The 23,462-nt window shown below is 46.9% G+C and overlaps 1 protein-coding gene across 1 annotated transcript in view; it reads left to right on the top strand.

Annotated features, from left to right (window-relative positions):
* LOC142295913 (uncharacterized) overlaps window positions 1-23,462 on the top strand; it is a 77,315-nt gene that overhangs the window by 12,217 nt on the left and 41,636 nt on the right. The window contains exons 2-3 of the mRNA XM_075339028.1: window positions 20,002-20,080; window positions 22,056-22,537. Of these exons, the coding sequence (XP_075195143.1) occupies window positions 20,002-20,080; window positions 22,056-22,537 (561 nt within the window). The remainder of the gene's footprint in view (window positions 1-20,001; window positions 20,081-22,055; window positions 22,538-23,462) is intronic.

Raw genomic sequence — 23,462 nt, 5'->3', positions numbered from 1 at the left:
CTCCTCGAAGTTCATCGCCGAGTCCGGCACGTCAGGTGTTAATGGGACCGCCATGTAAATTTCCCATGATATTCCTGACCTCCGGACGTGACCAGATTCATTACAGCCGCTGTTTTCCCCGACTGCGGCGCTTCAGGAAATGAGGGATTGGAGGTCGGGGAAGGGGGTTCCAGCAGCGGCTGTAGTGTTGTACAATCCCTCGTGTTCTGCACAGAAAGCTCCTTGTGCTGAAAAGATGGCGCAACAGAGACGAGGAACATGGTGACGATAGAGTCCGAGACACCAGCGAGACCACCACGAGTAGCAGGGACTAGTCCGCGTACTGAGGTCTCCTGTCTGAGTTTTCCTCTGCAGCCAGCCCTTCTGGTTAATGCTGTCCTCCCTGCTGCTGGTATCCTAATTATTGTACTTTTTCTGCTCTTTGGCCTCTGCGGACATAAAGGGGTTCTCCGGCTTGTCATCACTCAGTCTTCTGTTCTCTTTGGCCGGTTGTTTGCTTTATAACATCCTTGGATGCCCTCATGGTCCTTCCTCCAGGCCTCCTTCCATTAGGGGCTCATTGTGTGTCTTCTCTCTTCAGGGGTCCCTTAGGGCACGGTCTTGGCCTTCAGGGGGCTCTCTGAGACTCGCACTGCTCCCTGCTGAGCATTGTTTCGGTCCCCCTTTCGTCCCCTCCTTGTGTAACACCCTTTGAAACTTCTGTTTCCTCCAGAACTTCCTCTGGGGCTTTCTCTACTTTCTATGGAGGGCCCTACGAGATTTCACTGCTTTCTACAAAATGCCTTCTGGGACTTTCATGGCTTTTTAAAGCGCATTCTCTGGGCCTTCCTCTGCTCCGTTTTGGAGCGCCCCCTGGGCCGTCCTCTACTCCGTTTTGGAGCGCCCCCTGGGCCGTCCTCTGCTCCGTTTTGGAGCGCCCCCTGGGCCGTCCTCTGCTCCGTTTTGGAGCGCCCCCTGGGCCCTCCTCTGCTCCGTTTTAGAGCGCCCCCTGGGCCGTCCTCTGCTCTGTTTTTGGATTACACCCTCTGGGGCTTCCTCTGCTCCGTTTTGGAGTGCCCCCTGGGCCTTCCTCTGCTCCGTTTTCGGAGCGCCTTCTGGGCCGATCTCTGCTTTGGTTTTGGTGCGCCTTCTGGGCCGTCCTCTGCTCCGTTTTGGAGCGCCCCCTGGGCCTTCCTCTGCTCCGTTTTGGAGCGCCCCCTGGGCCGTCCTTTGCTCCGTTTTGGAGCGCACCCTCTGGGGCTTCCTCTGCTCCGTTTTGGAGCGCACCCTCTGGGGCTTCCTCTGCTCCTTTTTGGAGCGCCTTCTGGGCCGTCCTCTGCTCCGGTTCCGGAGCGCACCCTCTGGGGCTTCTGCTGCTCCTCTTCACTCTTTCATATTCACGCTGCCCTCACATTACATATCCTTTTTCCACTTTGGCCTATAAAATAGGGTAAAATAAGAGCAATATGACCACACGTCATTTTTGGGTTGGTGTCCTCAGTCTGCGCTGGTTGTGGGAGCCTTTCACCTCGTCTCTTGTGTCTGGATTTGCTTGTCCTCTGGTAACTGTATCTCCTCTTCAGCCGGGGATTTCTGTTCCTATCTGTGCTGAATGCTGCGGAGACACCAAAAAGATCATTCATTCACCAAAGCCGACTGCTCCGCTGTGCGAAACGGACAATGTCGCCATCACTGCGCAATGAAAGATCTGCATTATCATTGAAAATCATATCATCTATCCAGAATCAAACCATTGTTCAATTGAGTAACAATAGAGCAGCACAGAGTATTTCAGGAGATGACTATGCTGATCATGTGGGAAATCAGAGACTGAGAGGTTCATACTAGAAGAAGCAGGGACCTTAGTAGCACAGTATTTCAGGAGAGAACTCTGCTGATCTTATGGTTGGTCACAGCCCAAACCTTAAATACTGGAAGGTGCGGGTCCCCTTAGTAGCACAGAGTATTTCAGGAGAGGACTTTGCTTATGTTATGGTGGGTTAAATACTGGAAGGTGCAGGTCCCCCTAGCAGCCCAGAGTATTTCAGGAGAGGACTCTGCTGATCTTATGGGTGATCACATTCCAAACCTTAAATACTGGAAGGTGCAGGTTCCCCTTGGAGAACAGAGTATTTCAGGAGAACACTGCCATGATCTAGAGGAGGGTAGAGATGAGTACACCCCTGTGATGACAGGACGGGGCTGTGCTAGGCCGTGTCAGTGCCATGATGTTTAGAGGGAATGGAACTGGAAGAGAACTGAATCTTTAGCAATGAAGTATTTAAAGGAACCTGTCATTTCACATCTCTCTCTCTCTCTATCTATCTATCTATCGATCACTCTATCTATCCTATCTATCTATCCTATCTATCCCTCTATCTATCTATCTATCCCTCTATCTATCTATCCCTCTATCTATCTATCCCTCTATCTATCCTATCTATCTATCCTATCTATCTATCCTATCTATCTATCCCTCTATCTATCTATCCCTCTATCTATCTATCCCTCTATCTATCTATCCCTCTATCTATCTATCCCTCTATCTATCTATCCCTCTATCTATCTATCCCTCTATCTATCTATCCCTCTATCTATCTATCCCTCTATCTATCTATCCCTCTATCTATCTATCCCTCTATCTATCCCTCTATCTATCTATCCCTCTATCTATCTATCCCTCTATCTATCTATCCCTCTATCTATCTATCCCTCTATCTATCTATCCCTCTATCTATCTATCCCTCTATCTATCTATCCCTCTATCTATCTATCCCTCTATCTATCTATCCCTCTATCTATCTATCTATCTATCCCTCTATCTATCTATCTATCCCTCTATCTATCTATCTATCCCTCTATCTATCTATCTATCCCTCTATCTATCTATCCCTCTATCTATCTATCCCTCTATCTATCTATCCCTCTATCTATCTATCCCTCTATCTATCTATCCCTCTATCTATCTATCCCTCTATCTATCTATCCCTCTATCTATCTATCCCTCTATCTATCTATCCCTCTATCTATCTATCCCTCTATCTATCCCTCTATCTATCCCTCTATCTATCCCTCTATCTATCCCTCTATCTATCCCTCTATCTATCCCTCTATCTATCCCTCTATCTATCCCTCTATCTATCCCTCTATCTATCCCTCTATCTATCCCTCTATCTATCCCTCTATCTATCCCTCTATCTATCTATCCCTCTATCTATCTATCCCTCTATCTATCTATCTATCCCTCTATCTATCTATCTATCCCTCTATCTATCTATCCCTCTATCTATCTATCCCTCTATCTATCTATCCCTCTATCTATCTATCCCTCTATCTATCTATCCCTCTATCTATCTATCCCTCTATTTATTATATTATATAATTATTATTTTTTTTTTTCTTCCTGGTCTAAACACCGTGGTTCTCAATCCGGCATTGCTTTTCTTTTCTTCCTGCACTTCTCCATTCCTGAGATATGGCCGCTTCTTTTCTGTATATCATTTTTTTTAGTCTTGCTATCCAAGTGGGCGTGATTAATTTTTTTTTAAAAAAAAAGCTACAAGTTGATGGGCACGCCCACTTGGCTAACAAGACTAGATTGATATGCTGGGACAATATGGCCATATCTCAGGATGGGAGAAGCACAGGAACAAAAGAAAAACGGTGCCTGATTCAGGAGAATGGCGGGATTTATATCGGGTAAGAAAAACCCTAAATATTTGTTGCAAGTGTCAGGTGACCTGTGAGTGACTGCAGTGCTGATGAAGGCCTGCGCTGGTAGAAGCTGTGCCGATACGAGGCGTCTCCACACGCCCGGTCTGTTATCTCTCGTGGTCATGCCCTGTCAGCTCACGACGGTGCGGGGTGCGGAGCTGACACTCTACACGTAGCCCGATAATACCTGTAACTATACTGTGCAGTGCACTACAGCCGGTAATCCATTATTGTTACTGCACTTTATAATGGAGAGAATGATTAACAGCGGCTGCGATTCCCTCCGGAGGCGTCACAGGGATTCCCAGAAGTGAGAAAACTTATAGAACCCCATGTAATGATTGTAAAATGGGACCGACTGCTTCCATCACCCCCATAAGGAGCCTCCCAGAGATCACACCCCAATGATCCGACCTTCATCACCGTCCGGGGGAGAAGTCATAAAAACTCTGTCCAACAAGTGATTACTTCTCTATATATAGTGTGGCCAAGATATATACTACACAAGATAAAGTAGAAATAACTACTATAATACTGCCCCCTATGTACAAGAATATGACTACTATAATACTGCCCCCTATGTACAAGAATATAACTACTATAATACTGTCCCTATGTACAAGAATATAACTACTATAATACTGCCCCTATGTACAAGAATATAACTACTATAATACTGCCCCCTATGTACAAGAATATAACTACTATAATACTGCCACTATGTACAAGAATATAACTACTATAATACTGCCCCTATGTACAAGAATATAACTACTATAATACTGCCCCTATGTACAAGAATATAACTACTATAATACTGCCCCTATGTACAAGAATATAACTACTATAATACTGCCCCTATGTACAAGAATATAGCTACTATAATACTGCCCCTATGTACAAGAATATAACTACTATAATACTGCCCCTATGTACAAGAATATAACTACTATAATATTGCCCCTATGTACAAGAATATAACTACTATAATACTGCCCCTATGTACAAGAATATAACTACTATAATATTGCCCCTATGTACAAGAATATAACTACTATAATACTGCCCCTATGTACAAGAATATAACTACTATAATACTGCCCCTATGTACAAGAATATAAGTACTATAATACTGCCGCTATATACAAGAATATAACTACTATAATACTGCCCCTATGTACAAGAATATAACTACTATAATACTGCCCCTATGTACAAGAATATAACTACTATAATACTGCCCCTATGTACAAGAATATAACTACTATAATACTGTCCCTATGTACAGGAATATAACTGCTATAATACTGCCCCTATGTACAGGAATATAACTGCTATAATGCAGTTGTGTGTGTGTTTCTGTATCCTGGGATTGGTTTTGGAGGATTTTGGGCTTGCTCCGGTACGTTGGGTCTCTTTGGTTGCTGTGAGGCGCCTTTGATGCCGCCTTCCTTTGATGCCGCCTTCCTTTGATGCCGCCTTCCTTTGATGCCGCCTTCCTTTGATGGCGTCTTCCTGAGTGTGGTGCCAGTGAAAGCCTCACACCCGCTCGTATCCTTCACCGTGGAGCTGCACTTTCCATCCCTCGTGCGGTGAGGACTCATCATTCATTATTTTTAGGAAATAATTCTCTCACATCTGTGGAAGCCTCTAATCCTCCGTGGTACTCGTCCTCTGTGTAAATATTTGACCCCGGCGTTTGGATCTTCTTTCAGCTGTATTTGAGGAGCACACGTCCCCCCGTTACTGTGCGCATGGGGGGCAGGCTGGTCGTGTTGTCATAGAACCATTAATGACCAGTTACTGGGAATCTGTTTCCAAGCGTTGCTGTTTGTTTCCGTGGCGGGCGGTGGGCAGCGTGTCACGGCTGGCTGCCTCTGCGCTGCCGCTTGGCGTCCTTGGATGCAGCTGCTTAAAGTATCAACAGCTTTAATAGCTTTTATATCACTCCATTAAAGGGGATGTCCTGGATTAGAAACACACCTCTGGATTGTTCTGTAAACAGCGCCACCATGGCCTAATGGTTGTGTCAGGTATTGCACCTTTTTTATTGTTTTGATTGGCCCAATTTTGCCCCCAGTCAACTGGTGATTGAAGAGATTTGATGCGCTGCGCCCAGAGAGCAGACCCCGGCAGGAGAGCCAGCGCCGAGGCCTGGGGCGGTGAAGGACTGTGCATCTCATACAGAGGGTCCACAAGCTCCCATTGAGGGGCCCGAGGTCTGACGAGGCCTAGAGCATTGAGACAATTAGTGACTGGGAGAAAACCTAAAATATACAGCCATGCGCTCGCTGATAGTCCTCAAGTTAATAAAACTCATTCTTAAAGGGGCATTGCCGATTTTTGTAAGTGACGTCTTATTGGTTTTATGATCTTCGGGGGTCCCTGCCAATTCTGAGGAATAAGTAGAATTATGGCGCACCCAGAAATGTGCGTGATCAAGACGGGGTCTCACCCATCAATGGATCATTCTAAAGATTGGGAGGCAGTGGTCCTGACATAGAGCTGCATGACCCTCACAATTCATTCTCTGCTCAGGGGAGGTCCTCTGTGCGGTATGTGCCCCGCTGTGCGGTATGTGCCCCGCTGTGCGGTATGTGCCCCGCTGTGCGGTATGTGCCCCGCTGTGCGGTATGTGCCCCGCTGTGCGGTATGTGCCCCGGAGCGCCACTGTGCAGTATGTGCCCCGGAGCGCCACTGTGCAGTATGTACCCCGACGTGCCGCCGTGCAGTATGTGCCCCGCCGTGGAGTATGTGCCCTGGAGCGCCGCCGTGCAGTATGTGCCCCGCCGTGCAGTATGTGCCATGCCGTGCAGTATGTGCCCCGCCGTGCAGTATGTGCCCCGCCGTGGAGTATGTGCCCTGGAGCGCCGCCGTGCAGTATGTGCACTAACATTTATTTTACTCTTATATAACGCTTTTATTCCGTAGCGCTTTACACACATGACTAACACCGTCCACATCGGGGCTCACAATCTAAATTGCCTATCAGTCTTTGGAGTGTGGCAGGACAACCACGAACACAGGGAGAACATACAGACTCCTGGCAGATGTTGCACTTTGGTGGGATTTGAACCCAGGACCCCAGCGCTGCAAAACTGCAGTGCTAACTACTGAATACAGCTCATCACTGAGCACCCCCTCCCCCCCGTATGATGCTAGCCACTTAAACTCCCTGTATGGTACTGACCACTGAACCCCCCCCCCCCATATGGTGCTAATCACTGAGACCCCTGCATAGTGCTAACCACTGAACCCCCCCCATATGGTGCTAATCACTGAGACCCCTGCATAGTGCTAACCACTGAGCCCCCCCATATGGTGCTAATCACTGAGACCCCTGCATAGTGCTAACCACTGAGCCCCCCCCATATGGTGCTAATCACTGAGACCCCTGCATAGTGCTAACCACTGAGCCCCCTCCCATATGCTGCTAATCACTGAGACCCCTGCATAGTGCTAACCACTGAGCCCCCCCCCATATGGGGCTAATCACTGAGACCCCTGTATAGTGCTAACCACTGAGCCACTGCGCTCCCCTCATGCTGAGTTTGGAATATCTAGTTAGGAAATAGGCCCCTGGATCTGTCGCTCTTGATGGGACCCATCAGTCGTGTGTGTATTGTGACCTGGGACAGGTGAAGTTGGGGGAATTAACCCTCAATACATTTATACACCTTGGAGAAAAGCCGGTGGCAGAGGGGTGTGCAGGGTCAGAAAGGAGGAGTGTGGAGAAGTTATCAGGGGGTCTGGAGAGGGATAGAGGGGTCTGATACAGTCTGGGTGTGGACAGGCGAATCTGACAGCGGCTGACTTCACTCTCCCCATTGGAAGCACAAGGTCCAGGCTGAGCAGCAGCGGCGGTGTGCGGTGGGTCGGGGGTGGGTAGTCGTCAGAGGGTGGGCGTTTGTCTGCAGCGGTCTGTGGTGTATGCGCGTCTTTTCTCTCTGTATTTGGAAAAGCTGAGTGACAAGAAATGGCTCCTTCTTCTCCAGACCCGGGATGTCAGCCAAACAAAGCTATAGTGCTATGTCCCCAGACTGATGGTGGAGCCTGGGGAGGCCGGGGACATTACTAGGAATATATCTCATTTGCATTGCAGAATGTGGCCCCTTCTTGCAGTCCATGACTGGGCCCCAGCTTCCTCCCCCTGACAGCCAGGACTACAAACAGGGGCGCATATAGGTAGTCACTAGGGGGCTGTATACACACAGGGGCGCGTATAGGTAGTCACTAGGGGGCTGTATACACACAGGGGCACGTATAGGTAGTCACTAGGGGGCTGTATACACACAGGGGCGCGTATAGGTAGTCACTAGGGGGCTGTATACACACAGGGGCGCGTATAGGTAGTCACTAGGGGGCTGTATACACACAGGGGCACGTATAGGTAGTCACTAGGGGGCTGTATACACACAGGGGCGCGTATAGGTAGTCACTAGAGGGCTGTATACACACAGGGGCGCGTATAGGTGGTCACTAGGGGGGCTGTATACACAGGGGCGCATATAGGTAGTCACTAGGGGGCTGTATACACACAGGGGCGCGTATAGGTAGTCACTAGGGGGCTGTATACACACACGGGCGCGTATAGGTAGTCACTAGAGGGCTGTATACACACAGGGGCGCGTATAGGTGGTCACTAGGGGGGCTGTATACACAGGGGCGCGTATAGGTGGTCACTAGGGGGCTGTATACACACAGGGGCGCATATAGGTGGTCACTAGGGGGCTGTATACACACAGGGGCGCGTATAGGTAGTCACTAGGGGGCTGTATACACACACGGGCGCGTATAGGTAGTCACTAGGGGGCTGTATACACACAGGGGCGCGTATAGGTGGTCACTAGGGGGCTGTATACACACAGGGGCGCGTATAGGTAGTCACTAGGGGGCTGTATACACACAGGGGCGCGTATAGGTGGTCACTAGGGGGCTGTAGTTTTTGTTTTTCATGGTCGGGCTTTTTTGGGATTCTTTCCCCTCGGCTGCCAGGGCCGATCCCGCGGATCCAGGTGCATGGTCCTCGCTGCCAATACTCTAGATTTACAGGGCTAATTTCTCAGCCAAGTGCTGCCAGATCGTTCCTGTGCGGCTGAATGGAGGGCATTGTTCAGTGAGAGCCGGCGCCTGCACTTAAAGGGGCCACGCGCCTATAATACAGCGTGATACGAGCCGCCACTATGGCAGCCACGCATGTCTGGACTCCATGGCTCAGCTCATAGCTGGACACAGGCCTCCTCAATGTCTGATGTGGCTGATAGCAGAGAACAAAGGACCGCACAAATGCAGAGAAGATACTGACATAAGTGCAGGAACACAGTGGAAACAGTCAGCAAGTTCCGTTATGTTACGTGTCCATGTGTAGACCTTTCACTGTTTTCAGTGAAATAATGTAAAATAATCTGCAATGAGCAGCCAACCTGCTTGCTGATGGTTTCCACCTGGCAGCTGATGTGTTCTCTGAATGTATATGGATACAGGATAAATCTGGCGTGATACAGTTGTCGGCAGTGAATGCAGCTTGTGGCTTTAATGTGCTGTTTACATGGTGGGATTATAGGAGTGAGGTCAGGACATGAATGACGCTGGAGCTGTCAGTCCTTGTATGAACCCGGTGCTAAATACAGGCAGCTGAGCAACCCCAACACAGAACACGGGATGTATGTGAGATATATATTCTATAATGTCATTGTATGAAAAGAGACTTAAGAAGTCACCCGAGAAAAAGACTGCAAAATACATTATACTCCAGAGCTGCACTCACTATTCTGCTGGTGCAGTCACTGTGTACATACATTACATGACTGATCCTGAGTTACCTCCTGTATTATACACCAGAGCTGCACTCACTATTCTGCTGGTGCAGTCACTGTGTACATACATTACATTACTGATCCTGAGTTGCCTCCTGTATTATACTCCAGAGCTGCACTCACTATTCTGCTGGTGCAGTCACTGTGTACATACATTACTGATCCTGAGTTACCTCCTGTATTATACTCCAGAGCTGCACTCACTATTCTGCTGGTGCAGTCACTGTGTACATACATTACTGATCCTGAGTTACCTCCTGTATTATACACCAGAGCTGCACTCACTATTCTGCTGGTGCAGTCACTGTGTACATACATTACTGATCCTGAGTTACCTCCTGTATTATACACCAGAGCTGCACTCACTATTCTGCTGGTGCAGTCACTGTGTACATACATTACATTACTGATCCTGAGTTACATCCTGTATTATACACCAGAGCTGCACTCACTATTCTGCTGGTGCAGTCATTGTGTACATACATTACTGATCCTGAGTTACCTCCTGTATTATACTCCGGAGCTGCACTCACTATTCTGCTGGTGCAGTCACTGTGTACATACATTACATTACTGATCCTGAGTTGCCTCCTGTATTATACTCCAGAGCTGCACTCACTATTCTGCTGGTGCAGTCACTGTTGTGTACATACATTACATTACTGATCCAGAGTTACCTCCTGTATTATACTCCAGAGCTGCACTCACTATTCTGCTGGTGCAGTCACTGTGTACATACATTACTGATCCTGAGTTACCTCCTGTATTATACACCAGAGCTGCACTCACTATTCTGCTGGTGCAGTCACTGTGTACATACATTACTGATCCTGAGTTACCTCCTGTATTATACTCCAGAGCTGCACTCACTATTCTGCTGGTGCAGTCACTGTGTACATACATTACATTACTGATCCTGAGTTACCTCCTGCATTATACTCCAGAGCTGCACTCACTATTCTGCTGGTGCAGTCACTGTGTACATACATTACTGATCCAGAGTTACCTCCTGTATTATACTCCAGAGCTGCACTCACTATTCTGCTGGTGCAGTCACTGTGTACATAGATTACTGATCCTGAGTTACCTCCTGTATTATACCCCAGAGCTGCACTCACTATTCTGCTGCTGCAGTCACTGTGTACATACATTACATTACTGATCCTGAGTTACCTCCTGTATTATACCCCAGAGCTGCACTCACTATTCTGCTGGTGCAGTCACTGTGTACATACATTACATTACTGAACCTGAGTTCCCTCCTGTATTATACTCCAGAGCTGCACTCACTATTCTGCTGGTGCAGTCACTGTGTACATACATTACATTACTGAACCTGAGTTCCCTCCTGTATTATACTCCAGAGCTGCGCTCACTATTCTGCTGGTGCAGTCACTGTGTACATACATTACATTACTGATCCTGAGTTACCTCCTGTATTATACTCCAGAGCTGCACTCACTATTCTGCTGGTGCAGTCACTGTGTACATACATTACATTACTGATCCTGAGTTACCTCCTGTATTATACTCCAGAGCTGCACTCACTATTCTGCTGGTGCAGTCACTGTGTACATACATTACATTACTGATCCTGAGTTACCTCCTGTATTATACTCCAGAGCTGCACTCACTATTCTGCTGGTGCAGTCACTGTGTACATACATTACATTACTGATCCTGAGTTACCTCCTGTATTATACTCCAGAGCTGCACTCACTATTCTGCTGGTGCAGTCACTGTGTACATACATTACATTACTGATCCGGAGTTACCTCCTGTATTATACTCCAGAGCTGCACTTACTATTCTGCTGGTGCAGTCACTGTGTACATACAATACATTACTGATCCGGAGTTACCTCCTGTATTATACTCCAGAGCTGCACTCACTATTCTGCTGGTGCAGTCACTGTGTACATACATTACATTACTGATCCTGAGTTACCTCCTGTATTATACTCCAGAGCTGCACTCACTATTCTGCTGGTGCAGTCACTGTGTACATACATTACATTACTGATCCTGAGTTGCCTCCTGTATTATACTCCAGAGCTGCACTCACTATTCTGCTGGTGCAGTCACTGTGTACATACATTACATTACTGATCCTGAGTTACCTCCTGTATTATACTCCAGAGCTGCACTCACTATTCTGCTGGTGCAGTCACTGTGTACATACATTACATTACTGATCCTGAGTTACCTCCTGTATTATACTCCAGAGCTGCACTCACTATTTTGCTGTGTACATACATTACATCCTCCACATGAACATTGTGCGGTTATACAGTGACGCAGGATATGCAGCATGTTGTTATTCTTTATAGCAGATTCTCTTCTGTGTAATCAGAGGAACAGTCTCTGCTGCTTCTTGTCTCTGCTGCTTCTTGTCGCTGCAGAGATCTGGATCTGGAGATTAGGAGGCGCATGTCTGTGGTTAAACCGAATAACTTCATGGGTTTGCAGATTTTTACATTTTGATGATTTAAATGTCGACCACAAAACCTGTCACATGTCTGATGTATGAAGCAAGAGATGGAAATACCCAGAGTCCTGATATACACAATATCCGCCATAGAAAAGACCAACGTGACCGGCGCAGGAGCTCAGCCACTGAACTGCCCTGAAATGAATTAATGAATCCTTGGGGCTTTAGATAGAAAACTGCCGAAATCGCAACTTCCACCATCATTCATAGATCTGTGCAAACATTTTGACCAAGTAAAGTATAATCACTGTAATACTGCCCCTATATACAAGAATATAACTACTATAATACAGCCCCCTATGTACAAGAATATAACTCCTATAATACTGCCCCCTATGTACAAGAATATAACTACTATAATACTGCCCTTATATACAAGAATATAACTACTATAATACTGCTCCCTATGTACAAGAATATAACTACTATAATACTGCCCCCTATGTACAAGAATATAGCTACTATAATACAGCCCCCTATGTACAAGAATATAACTACTATAATACTGCCCTTATATACAAGAATATAACTCCTATAATACTGCCCCCTATGTACAAGAATATAACTACTATAATACTGCTCCCTATGTACAAGAATATAACTACTATAATACTGCCCCCTATATACAAGAATATAACTGCTATAATACTGCCCCCTATGTACAAGAATATAACTACTATAATACTGCCCCCTATATACAAGAATATAACTACTATAATACTGCCCCTATGTACAAGAATATAACTACTATAATACTGCCCCTATATACAAGAATATAACTACTATAATACTGCCCCCTATATACAAGAATATAACTACTATAATACTGCCCCTATGTACAAGAATATAACTACTATAATTCTGCCCCCTATGTACAAGAATATAACTACTATAATACTGCCCCCTATATACAAGAATATAACTACTATAATACAGCCCCTATATACAAGAATATAACTACTATAATACTGCCCCTATATACAAGAATATAACTACTATAATACAGCCCCTATATACAAGAATATAACTACTATAATACTGCTCCTATGTACAAGAATATAACTACTATAATACTGCCCCTATATACAAGAATATAACTACTATAATACTGCCCCTATGTACAAGAATATAACTACTATAATACTGCCCCCTATGTACAATATACCCTGGTTATTGGGGGAAGGTTTTCCTTGTATTGCTATACTATGGATGTTGACTCCTCGCTTATCGTCGTGTTCTGCACATGTGAATTTCTTTTTGCCACATTAATTTTTATTTCTTTGAAGTTTTCTACTTTTTGGTGTTTTCGGTTTTTTTGTTTTTGTAGAGCTACGGCTTTGCACTGTTCTTTCTTGTATTATTGACTTTCTGGTGTCGGGGATTTGTAACATTTGGTTTCTGGATTTAGAAGCTGAAATCCTGTAGGGGTCTTGTCCTTCTCACAGCTGAGGTTTTGCTGCAGTGTCTCCAGGCTGAACAATCTGTCACTTCTCTCCACCATCAGAACAATTCTCACTCCTGAGCTCCATTGTTTGTTCCATATTTCTCGGTGATACATTGTATCATTCTATGGTCCAGGATGCTTTGACCACGCAGATACATTTGTAACAAACCCTCAGTAGTGAGAAGCATTAAGGACACTCTGTGCCGATGGGGGTAGTAGTCGTTGGCCCTTCTCCGGGGGGACAGTTGAGCCAGCGCTTTCTGGCTGTTGTAGTTCTCCAATCGCCTGAGACGTGGATGGTGTAGAAATGCAACTCCCAGCATGCTTTCACTTGATATTTTTGTCTGTGATGTATAACATCCACAGTGCGGCAGCTGTGTACTCTACGGTGCGGCAGCTGTGTACTCTACGGTGCGGCAGCTGTGTACTCTACGGTGCGGCAGCGGTGTACTCTACGGCGCGGCAGCTGTGTACTCTACGGCGCGGCAGCTGTGTACTCTACGGCGCGGCAGCTGTGTACTCTACGGCGCGGCAGCTGTGTACTCTACGGGGCGGCAGCTGTGTACTCTACGGCGCGGCAGCGGTGTACTCTACGGTGCGGCTGCTGTGTACTCTACGGTGCGGCTGCTGTGTACTCTACGGTGCGGCTGCTGTGTACTCTACGGTGCGGCTGCTGTGTACTCTACGGTGCGGCTGCTGTGTACTCTACGGTGCGGCTGCTGTGTACTCTACGACGTGGCAGCTGTGTACTCTACGGCGCGGCAGCTGTGTACTCTACGGCGCGGCAGCTGTGCACTCTACGGCGCGGCAGCTGTGCACTCTACGGCGCGGCAGCTGTGCACTCTACGGCGCGGCTGCTGTGCACTCTACGGCGCGGCTGCTGTGCACTCTACGGCGCGGCTGCTGTGCACTCTACGGCGCGGCTGCTGTGCACTCTACGGCGCGGCAGCTGTGCACTCTACGGCGCGGCAGCTGTGCACTCTACGGCGCGGCAGCTGTGCACTCTACGGCGCGGCAGCTGTGGACTCTACGGCGCGGCAGCTGTGGACTCTACGGCGCGGCTGCTGTGTGCTCTACGGCGCGGCTGCTGTGTGCTCTACGGCGCGGCTGCTGTGTGCTCTACGGCGCGGCAGCTGTGTGCTCTACGGCGCGGCTGCTGTGTGCTCTACGGCGCGGCTGCTGTGTACTCTACGGCGCGGCTGCTGTGTACTCTACGGCGCGGCAGCTGTGTACTCTACGGCGTGGCAGCTGTGTACTCTACGGCGTGGCTGCTGTGTACTCTACGGTGCGGCTGCTGTGTACTCTACGGTGCGGCTGCTGTGTACTCTACGGCGTGGCAGCTGTGTACTCTACGGCGTGGCTGCTGTGTACTCTACGGCGCGGCTGCTGTGTACTCTACGGCGCGGCTGCTGTGCACTCTACGGCGCGGCTGCTGTGCACTCTACGGCGCGGCTGCTGTGCACTCTACGGCGCGGCTGCTGTGCACTCTACGGCGCGGCTGCTGTGCACTCTACGGCGCGGCTGCTGTGCACTCTACGGCGCGGCTGCTGTGCACTCTACGGCGCGGCTGCTGTGCACTCTACGGCGCGGCTGCTGTGCACTCTACGGCGCGGCAGCTGTGTACTCTACGGCGTGGCAGCTGTGTACTCTACGGTGTGGCTGCTGTGCACTCTACGGCGCGGCTGCTGTGTACTCTACGGCGCGGCTGCTGTGCACTCTACGGCGCGGGTGCTGTGCACTCTACGGCGCGGGTGCTGTGCACTCTACGGCGCGGCAGCTGTGTACTCTACGGCGTGGCAGCTGTGTACTCTACGGCGTGGCTGCTGTGCACTCTACGGCGCGGCTGCTGTGTACTCTACGGCGCGGCTGCTGTGTACTCTACGGCGTGGCAGCTGTGTACTCTTCGGCGCTGGTGACTTTGCATAACATTTTCTTTTCTTGTTTTCCGTTAATTTTTTTTATTTCAGCTGAATTTTGGCAACAAAAAAATCCAGATTGTAATAAAGCTGAAATCCTAGGAGCGGCTCTGGAAAGCGGCAGATTGTCTTGGCCGAGGAAGATGCTGCTCTGAATTTCTTATGAAGTCGTTTTCCTGTTTATAAGCTCCTGGGACGAGGCGAAAGGGTCACCGCCCCCCCAAAATGTTCACTGCAGAGCCGGACGGGAAAGGAGTTTACAGGGGAGCCAGGCCGGGGGGCAAGACCTGGAATATTAGGAATTACAGTGTGTGGAGGGGGGAGCATTAATCTGGACCCGGGGGACAAGTCCTGGGATATTATAAATTCAGGTGTAGGGTAGCATTAATCCGGACCCTGGGGGTTAGGTTTGGAATATTATGAAATGTAGTGTGGGGTTGGTGGGTAATATTAATCTGGACCCCGTGGGGGGCAAATTTTGGAATATTATTAATTCCTGGCCACTGGGGCTATTTCAGACTTTTTCCTTTTTCTTTTAGGAAATGTTTTCAGCTGGCTCATTATCATCAGAGGCAGGTTTACAGTGAGAGGTAACTCTCTTGTATACACAGCTGATAACACAGCATCCACCGATCACAATAGATGACACAGCTCACCTCTCTTCACAAAGACCTTTGCACACGCTCATTAGATGCTTCAGTACATAGATGGGGCAGAGTCTGACCATTGCGGCTAATGTATGGGTGACTGTCCTAAAAGGAAGTTAGGAACTGAAAAACCCCACAGTGAGAATTGCAGGATCCCTAATATATCTATCTCTGTCTCTCTCTATTTCTTATATATATATATATATATATATATATATATATATATATATATATATATATATATATATATATATATATATATATATATATATATATATATATAAATTTTATTTATTTTTTTTTAATTTTATTCTTTTTTTAATAAAGATCATATGGGAAATAAAAATACATTTGAAGTGAACCCTGGTGTAAATAATGGGTATTTCTCTATCGCTTTTCCTTATGGGGTCGTGTATAAATATACACACCCGTGATGTGACACCGGTAGTGGCTTAAATCGCCCATTACATTCCTTCCCTTTTACATTTACATGCATAATACACTGTGGCTGCCATTAGCTGTTCACACTCCACTTTCCCAGGCTCCTGAATGGCAGATCTGATCTAATTCTTTCTACTATGTTACTTAAAAACATCATAGACTTTCATAGTCATAGACTTGTTCGTGGAAAGCGGAATTAAGCCCACAATAGGGTTGTAATGTGGTCCCATGGGAGTTGTCACCCAGCTTTCCCAGACTCCTGCACGGACGATCTACTGTGATAGCAATGGGGGAGAATGTATCACTGAAGAACTTGCGGGCTCTGTTCGAGAATCTGGAAACTTGTGAAATCCAATGTGAGAGCTTTTAATATAGTATAACAGTTACCACACAACTTTCCCAGACTCCTGAATGGTAGATCTGTATTAGTACTGGAATAGAGATCAATAGAGATCACTGAATAAATTAATAGATCTGTTGTTCAGGACCCACAAATATTCTGAGGGCTATAATGGCGGCAAAGTAGTTGGCCAAAAAGCCTTTTTGTTGTTAAAGGGGAACAAAAAAAAAAATTGTGGCCTGTGCAGAAGTAACTGGGGCCTCATTTCTGTATATTGCCTCCCAGTAAGATCGATCTGTTGCCAATAGCAACCAGAGTGCAGCGCTCAGCATTGCAGATGCTGAGGTAAAGTGAAAGCTGAGCTGTGATTGGTTACTAAGAACAACTAGACCCTTATCAAGCATAATTAATATCTATCTATACTTTATATACTGTCTATTCACTATATACACTGCTGGCCAAAAGTATTGGCACCCCTGCAATTCTGTCAGAGAATACTCAGTTTCTTCCGGATAATGATTGCAATCACAAATTCTTTGGTATTATCTTCATTTAATTTGTCTTCAAAGAAAAAAAAAATTGTCATAAAGCCAAATTGGATCTAATTCCACACCAAACATAAAAAAGGGGGTGGACAAAAGTATTGGCGCTGTTTGAAAAATCCTGTGCTGCTTCTGTAATTTGTGTAATAACAGCGCCTGTAACTTACCTGTGGCACCTAACAGGTGCTGGCAATAATAAATCACACTTGCATCCGGTGACATGGATTAAAGTTGCCTCAGCCTCTGTCCTGTGTCCTTGTGTGCACCACATTGAGCATGGAGAAAAGAAAGAGACCAAAGAACTGTCTGAGGACTTGAGACTCCAAATTGTGAGGAAGCATGAGCAATCTCAAGGCTACAAGTCCATCTCCAAAGACCTGAAAGTTCCTGTGTCTACGGTGCGCAGTGTCATCAAGAAGTGTAAAGCCCATGGCACTGCGGCTAACCTCCCTAGATGCGGAAGGAAAAGAAAAATTGACGAGAGATTTCAACGCAAGATTGTGCGGATGGTGGATAAAGAACCGCGACTAACATCCAAACAAGTTCAAGCTGCCCTGCAGTCCGAGGGTATAACAGTGTCAACCCGTACTATCCGTCGGTGTCTGAATGAAAAAAGACTGTATTGTAGGATACCCAGGAAGACCCCACTTCTTACCCCGAGACATAAAAAAGCCAGGCTGGAGTTTGCCAAAACTTACCTGAGAAAGCCTAAAACATTTTGGAAGAATGTTGTCTGGTCAGATCAGACAAAAGTAGAGCTTTTTGGGAAAGGCCATCAACATAGAGTTTACAGGAAAAAAAAAGAGGCATTCAAAGAAAAGAACACGGTCCCTACAGTCAAACATGACGGAGGTTCCCTGATGTTTTGGGGTTGCTTTGCTGCCTCTGGCACTGGACTGCTTCACCGTGTGCATGGCATTATGAAGTCCGAAGACTACCAACAAATTTTGCAGCATAATGTAGGGCCCAGTGTGAGAAAGCTGGGTCTCCCTCAGAGGTCATGGGTCTCCCTCAGAGGTCATGGGTCTTCCAGCAGGACAATGACCCAAAACACACTTCAAAAAGCACTAGAAAATGGTTTGATAGAAAGCACTGGAGACTACCAGTGGCCAGCAATGAGTCCAGACCTGAACCCCATAGAACACCTGTGGAGAGATCTCACAATGGCAGTTTGGAGAAGGCCCCTTCAAATCTCAGGGACCTGGAGCAGCTTACCAAAGAAGAATGGTCTAAAATTCCAGCAGAGCATTGTAAAAAACTCATTGATGGTTACCGGAAGCGGTTGTTTGCAGTTATTTTGGCTAAAGGTTGTGCAACCAAGTATTAGGCTAAGGGTGCCAATACTTTTGTCTGGCCCATTTATGGAGTTTTGTGTGAAATGATCAATGATTTTATTTGTTTCATTCTCTTTTGTGTTTTTTCATTGCAAGAAAAATAAATGAAGATAATAATAGCAAAGAATTTGTGATTGCAATCATTTTCAGGAAGAAACCGAGTATTATCTGACAGAATTACAGGGGTGCCAATACTTTTGGCCAGCGCTGTACTGATATACTGCTGAATGCCTCCTCCTGTCCGAAGCCGAGCCGGCGCGTGCGCAGTGCTGTGTTCACATTGGAGTTGAATTTTTTAATAAAATGGTGCCAATGTCAGCGCCTGCGCATACCGCCAACTCCAGCGCCATTTTGTAGGGCACTGTCTGTGAATATCACCAGTTTGTTTCAGATGATATTCGCAGACACTGTGTCTTCAATAAAGGACATAAAGGCTGTTATAGGGATTACTACCCAGCTTTTCAAGACTCCTGCATGGAAGATCCACACTAGTACTGAAGCAGGGGGATAAATATCACCGGATAATTTCACAGATCTGTTCAGGACTCATGAAAAGCTGAGTGAAAACCTAATAGGAAACTATTATAAGGGTTATATTGGTTGTCACCCAGCTTTCCAAGGATCCAGACCTGTTTTTATAATTAAATGCAGGGGCGAGGGAAAGTGTCAGAGAAAAAGTGATCATTTGTTCAGGAAAGCTGAGTTATTTACTTGTATAAAGGCAGCCATATTGGTTCTCACCCAGCTTTTCCAGACCTGTGACTGTGCCATTTGTTGGTGTATATATTGGGTGGAGGGAGCTACATTATGTATAATTATGTTGGGTGATTAATACCGCCACCCCCTGCTCCCCATATACACAGCCCATTAGCTGCTCTGTGATCTTCACACTTTGTGGTGCTGGTTCTGGGGGGATCCGGTTCAGTCCCGGAGCGGAGCGCTGCTTTCCCAGACTTGGGGCCCTGCACTGATGGCTTCCTTCTGGGCACGGCTCCTGCAAGTTTTGGACGGAGTGACGGGGACGCTTCCAAAAATCCAGTTAATGGTGGTTTTTTTATGGGTCAGAAAACTTTCCAGGAACCTTCAGCGCAATAAGTAATTTATTAATCTGGTTTCGGTCTTCAGGAAATCAGATTGTCAGCGCCGGCGTAAGCGAGTGGAGCGCGGCCAGAGACCCTCGACGCTGGGTCTTTAAGGCATTTAAAGGGGCGCACAACTCTAATCTTACAATGTACAATGCTACATCTATAGAAAATGCCTTCAGTGTTAAAAATGGCAAATGGTCAATTTGCCCAGATTGTTGACCGCAGTCGATAAATGTTTATTTCGCCTTTTCAGATATCGTACGCCCCAAGCGATGAGGACGAGAGCGACGATTCTGAAGGAGAAAATCAAGAGCTTGCACAGATTGACAAAGGTTAGAGGCTGAAGATGGACGCTCCTCAGCGGGGTGCATGCTCTTAAGATGAGGGGTCCGGGCTACCTACTGGTGACATCAGTGCTAGAATCTTGAAGGAACAGGGGCTACCTGCACTTAAAGGAACACTAACCTTCTATTTGGTCACCTATTGTTTTCTGTTATCAGGAACTTCACGTTGACTGTTGGGGTTTTTTCCATCAGATAATTGACAAAAAAATTGCAGAAAATTCCTGCCCCCTTACAGAGCCCCTCCAGATTTAGTCACAATTTGTAGCGTAGCTCTTTAATCCAAGTTAGTAGCCAAACGGAACCAACATGGCTGACATTCAAAAATCTCACCTTGCTCATACTGACATACATCAATCCATGCAAAGTAACAACTTTCCTTTTTTCCCAATAAACCTTGCCTTTAAAGGGGACCTGTCACCTGCCATCAGTATGTAGTTTTTTTACTTAGTGTAAATGCCGCTGTTCTCCTAAATCCGGCGCTGTTTTTCTTTTGTTCTTGCGCCTCTCCGTTCCTGAGTTATGGCCACATCTTCCTTGTATATGTATAACTAGTCTTTTCCTGAAATGGGTGTGGTCTTCGAGAGAACGCCCACTAACAGTTTAGGGCCATGCCCACTTCAATTAAGATTAGATTTAAATACCGAGAAGAGGAGGTCATATCTCAGGAATGGAGGGGCGCAGGAAAAAAAGAAAAAGATCACCGAGTTTAGGAGAACAGCGGAATTTACACCAAATGGAAAAATAACAAATATTTATGTCAATTGAAAGATCCCTTTAAGACATGATACACAAGCTGAATCTTCTCACTAAACAGCAGTACCTCCAGAACTGGAATCTCACCCAGCAAAGCTGTAACCTACTTTATGCTGATAAGAGACAGGATCCCCAGATGGGTGTACGGTTATTTTTCAGAAATTTTTTGTGGGTTAGATCTTGACTGTAATTTCTGAGCCATAGGTGACACTACAGAGAGTGTTCTTCCTTCTGGAGAAGAGCTAATTTGCATAACTTTTACTTTCTATTCTATAGATGTTGTAGATGAGAACAACCCCTTCTAATGGGCCCAGGATGGCGAGAAAAAAAAATTGCCCAGGACTTGCATGATCACCCGACCCAGATGTTGAGTGATGGGGTCACCTCCCTAAGTGTATTGGTCAGGGGTCATCCATGAGTGGACAACCCCTTTAAGTCTAAATCTGTTCCACCTAAACACTTAAAAATGTCCTCATCCCAGGAAGAGCGCCACTCTTTTTACATTACTTGCACAGAAAGTAGGTCTAGCGGTAATACCAGACACGGCCTGTACACAAGTGGCGCTGTTTCAAATAAATGGCCATTCATGTAACGCACGAGCACTGGGTCATTCAGGGACCACCTATGGATGGAAGTTACAATATCTGCTACATTCTAGCACATAAGAGGGTCATGAGATGGCGCATCACCTCTCTGACAACCAAATGTCCAAAATAAGTGCATATGGACATGGGTTGTCGGCATGAGGAAGCACATTCCAGCAGAACTTCTGTGTTTTGATGGAGATGATGGTTGGGGACTTTGGGTGACGATGGCTAGGCCCAATGTTAGTAATGTAATAAGGGTTGTCAAATCTCCGACTCCCATTTTTTTTTCTTGTGGCGCTGTTTCAAATAAATGGCCATTCATGTAACGCACGAGCACTGGGTCATTCAGGGACCACCTATGGATGGAAGTTACAATATCTGCTACATTCTAGCACATAAGAGGGTCATGAGATGGCGCATCACCTCTCTGACAACCAAATGTCCAAAATAAGTGCATATGGACATGGGTTGTCGGCATGAGGAAGCACATTCCAGCAGAACTTCTGTGTTTTGATGGAGATGATGGTTGGGGACTTTGGGTGACGATGGCTAGGCCCAATGTTAGTAATGTAATAAGGGTTGTCAAATCTCCGACTCCCATTTTTTTTTCTTGTTCCCAACAGAAAGAAGACGAAATTGTGTCCTGACCCCATTGGCCACCAACCAAATGCAGAACCAAGGCAACCAGTGCTGTAAAATGAGATCCATCTTCCACCCCGGCCTGGACCGGCACAGCTCGGAAGAGGAGCTGGAACGAATCAGTAGGGAATTTGCTGCAGAAAAACGCAAGTGGTCTCAGGTCAGCCGACTGAGCTGCCACAGCGACAACACGTCCTCCAGCGACGAGGAAGTCAAACACTTGTGCGCCATGTCCTTCAGGCCTGTTGAGCAGGCAGACGGTTTGCGTGGAAGTTCGAGTCCCGTCCTGTTTAGTGCCTCCCCTCCTAAGAGACTACAGCCCCTAAACCGGAACCCACCCTCACGGCCTCTTATTTTTACTAGTTTGGGGTCCACTTTTGACCAAGGAATGCCATGTAAAAGACACAGACAAGGTTACGGAGACAAAAACAGCAGACCCAGCCTTGATTTGGAAAAGATGCAACAGGTAGGTCCGAATTCATTCTCTGTAACCGACAAGAGGCCATCAGATGTAGGGGTCCACGTCAGTCTATACGTAGTTACTGACTGGCTTTAAAGTTATTCTTCTCTGATAACCTCAAACTCGTCCATCTGGGGCAAAACCTCATGCTCGTCCTTCTCGGGCAAGACCTTGAGCTTGTCCTTCTCGGGCAAGACCTTGAGCTTGTCCTTCTCGGGCAAGACCTTGAGCTTGTCCTTCTCGGGCAAGACCTTGAGCTTGTCCTTCTCGGGCAAGACCTTGAGCTTGTCCTTCTCGGGCAAGACCTTGAGCTTGTCCTTCTCGGGCAAGACCTTGAGCTTGTCCTTCTCGGGCAAGACCTTGAGCTTGTCCTTCTCGGGCAAGACCTTGAGCTTGTCCTTCTCGGGCAAGACCTTGAGCTTGTCCTTCTCGGGCAAGACCTTGAGCTTGTCCTTCTCGGGCAAGACCTTGAGCTTGTCCTTCTCGGGCAAGACCTTGAGCTTGTCCTTGTCGGGCAAGAACTTGAGCTCGTCCTTGTCGGGCAAGAACTTGAGCTCGTCCTTGTCGGGCAAGAACTTGAGCTCGTCCTTGTCGGGCAAGAACTTGAGCTCGTCCTTGTCGGGCAAGAACTTGAGCTCGTCCTTGTCGGGCAAGAACTTGAGCTCGTCCTTGTCGGGCAAGAACTTGAGCTCGTCCTTGTCGGGCAAGAACTTGAGCTCGTCCTTGTCGGGCAAGAACTTGAGCTCGTCCTTGTCGGGCAAGAACTTGAGCTCGTCCTTGTCGGGCAAGAACTTGAGCTCGTCCTTGTCGGGCAAGAACTTGAGCTCGTCCTTGTCGGGCAAGACCTTGAGCTCGTCCTTGTCGGGCAAGACCTTGAGCTCGTTTTTGTCGGGCATTGCGTCAGACTCGTCCTGAGGTGAAACTTTATGAT

This window comes from Anomaloglossus baeobatrachus, chromosome 3 (genome assembly GCF_048569485.1).
Source record: "Anomaloglossus baeobatrachus isolate aAnoBae1 chromosome 3, aAnoBae1.hap1, whole genome shotgun sequence".
In the NCBI taxonomy this organism is placed as follows: Eukaryota; Metazoa; Chordata; class Amphibia; order Anura; family Aromobatidae; genus Anomaloglossus; species Anomaloglossus baeobatrachus.
The sequence above is the reverse complement of the archived record's forward strand: the minus strand, read 5'-3'. Positions and strand labels throughout refer to the sequence as shown.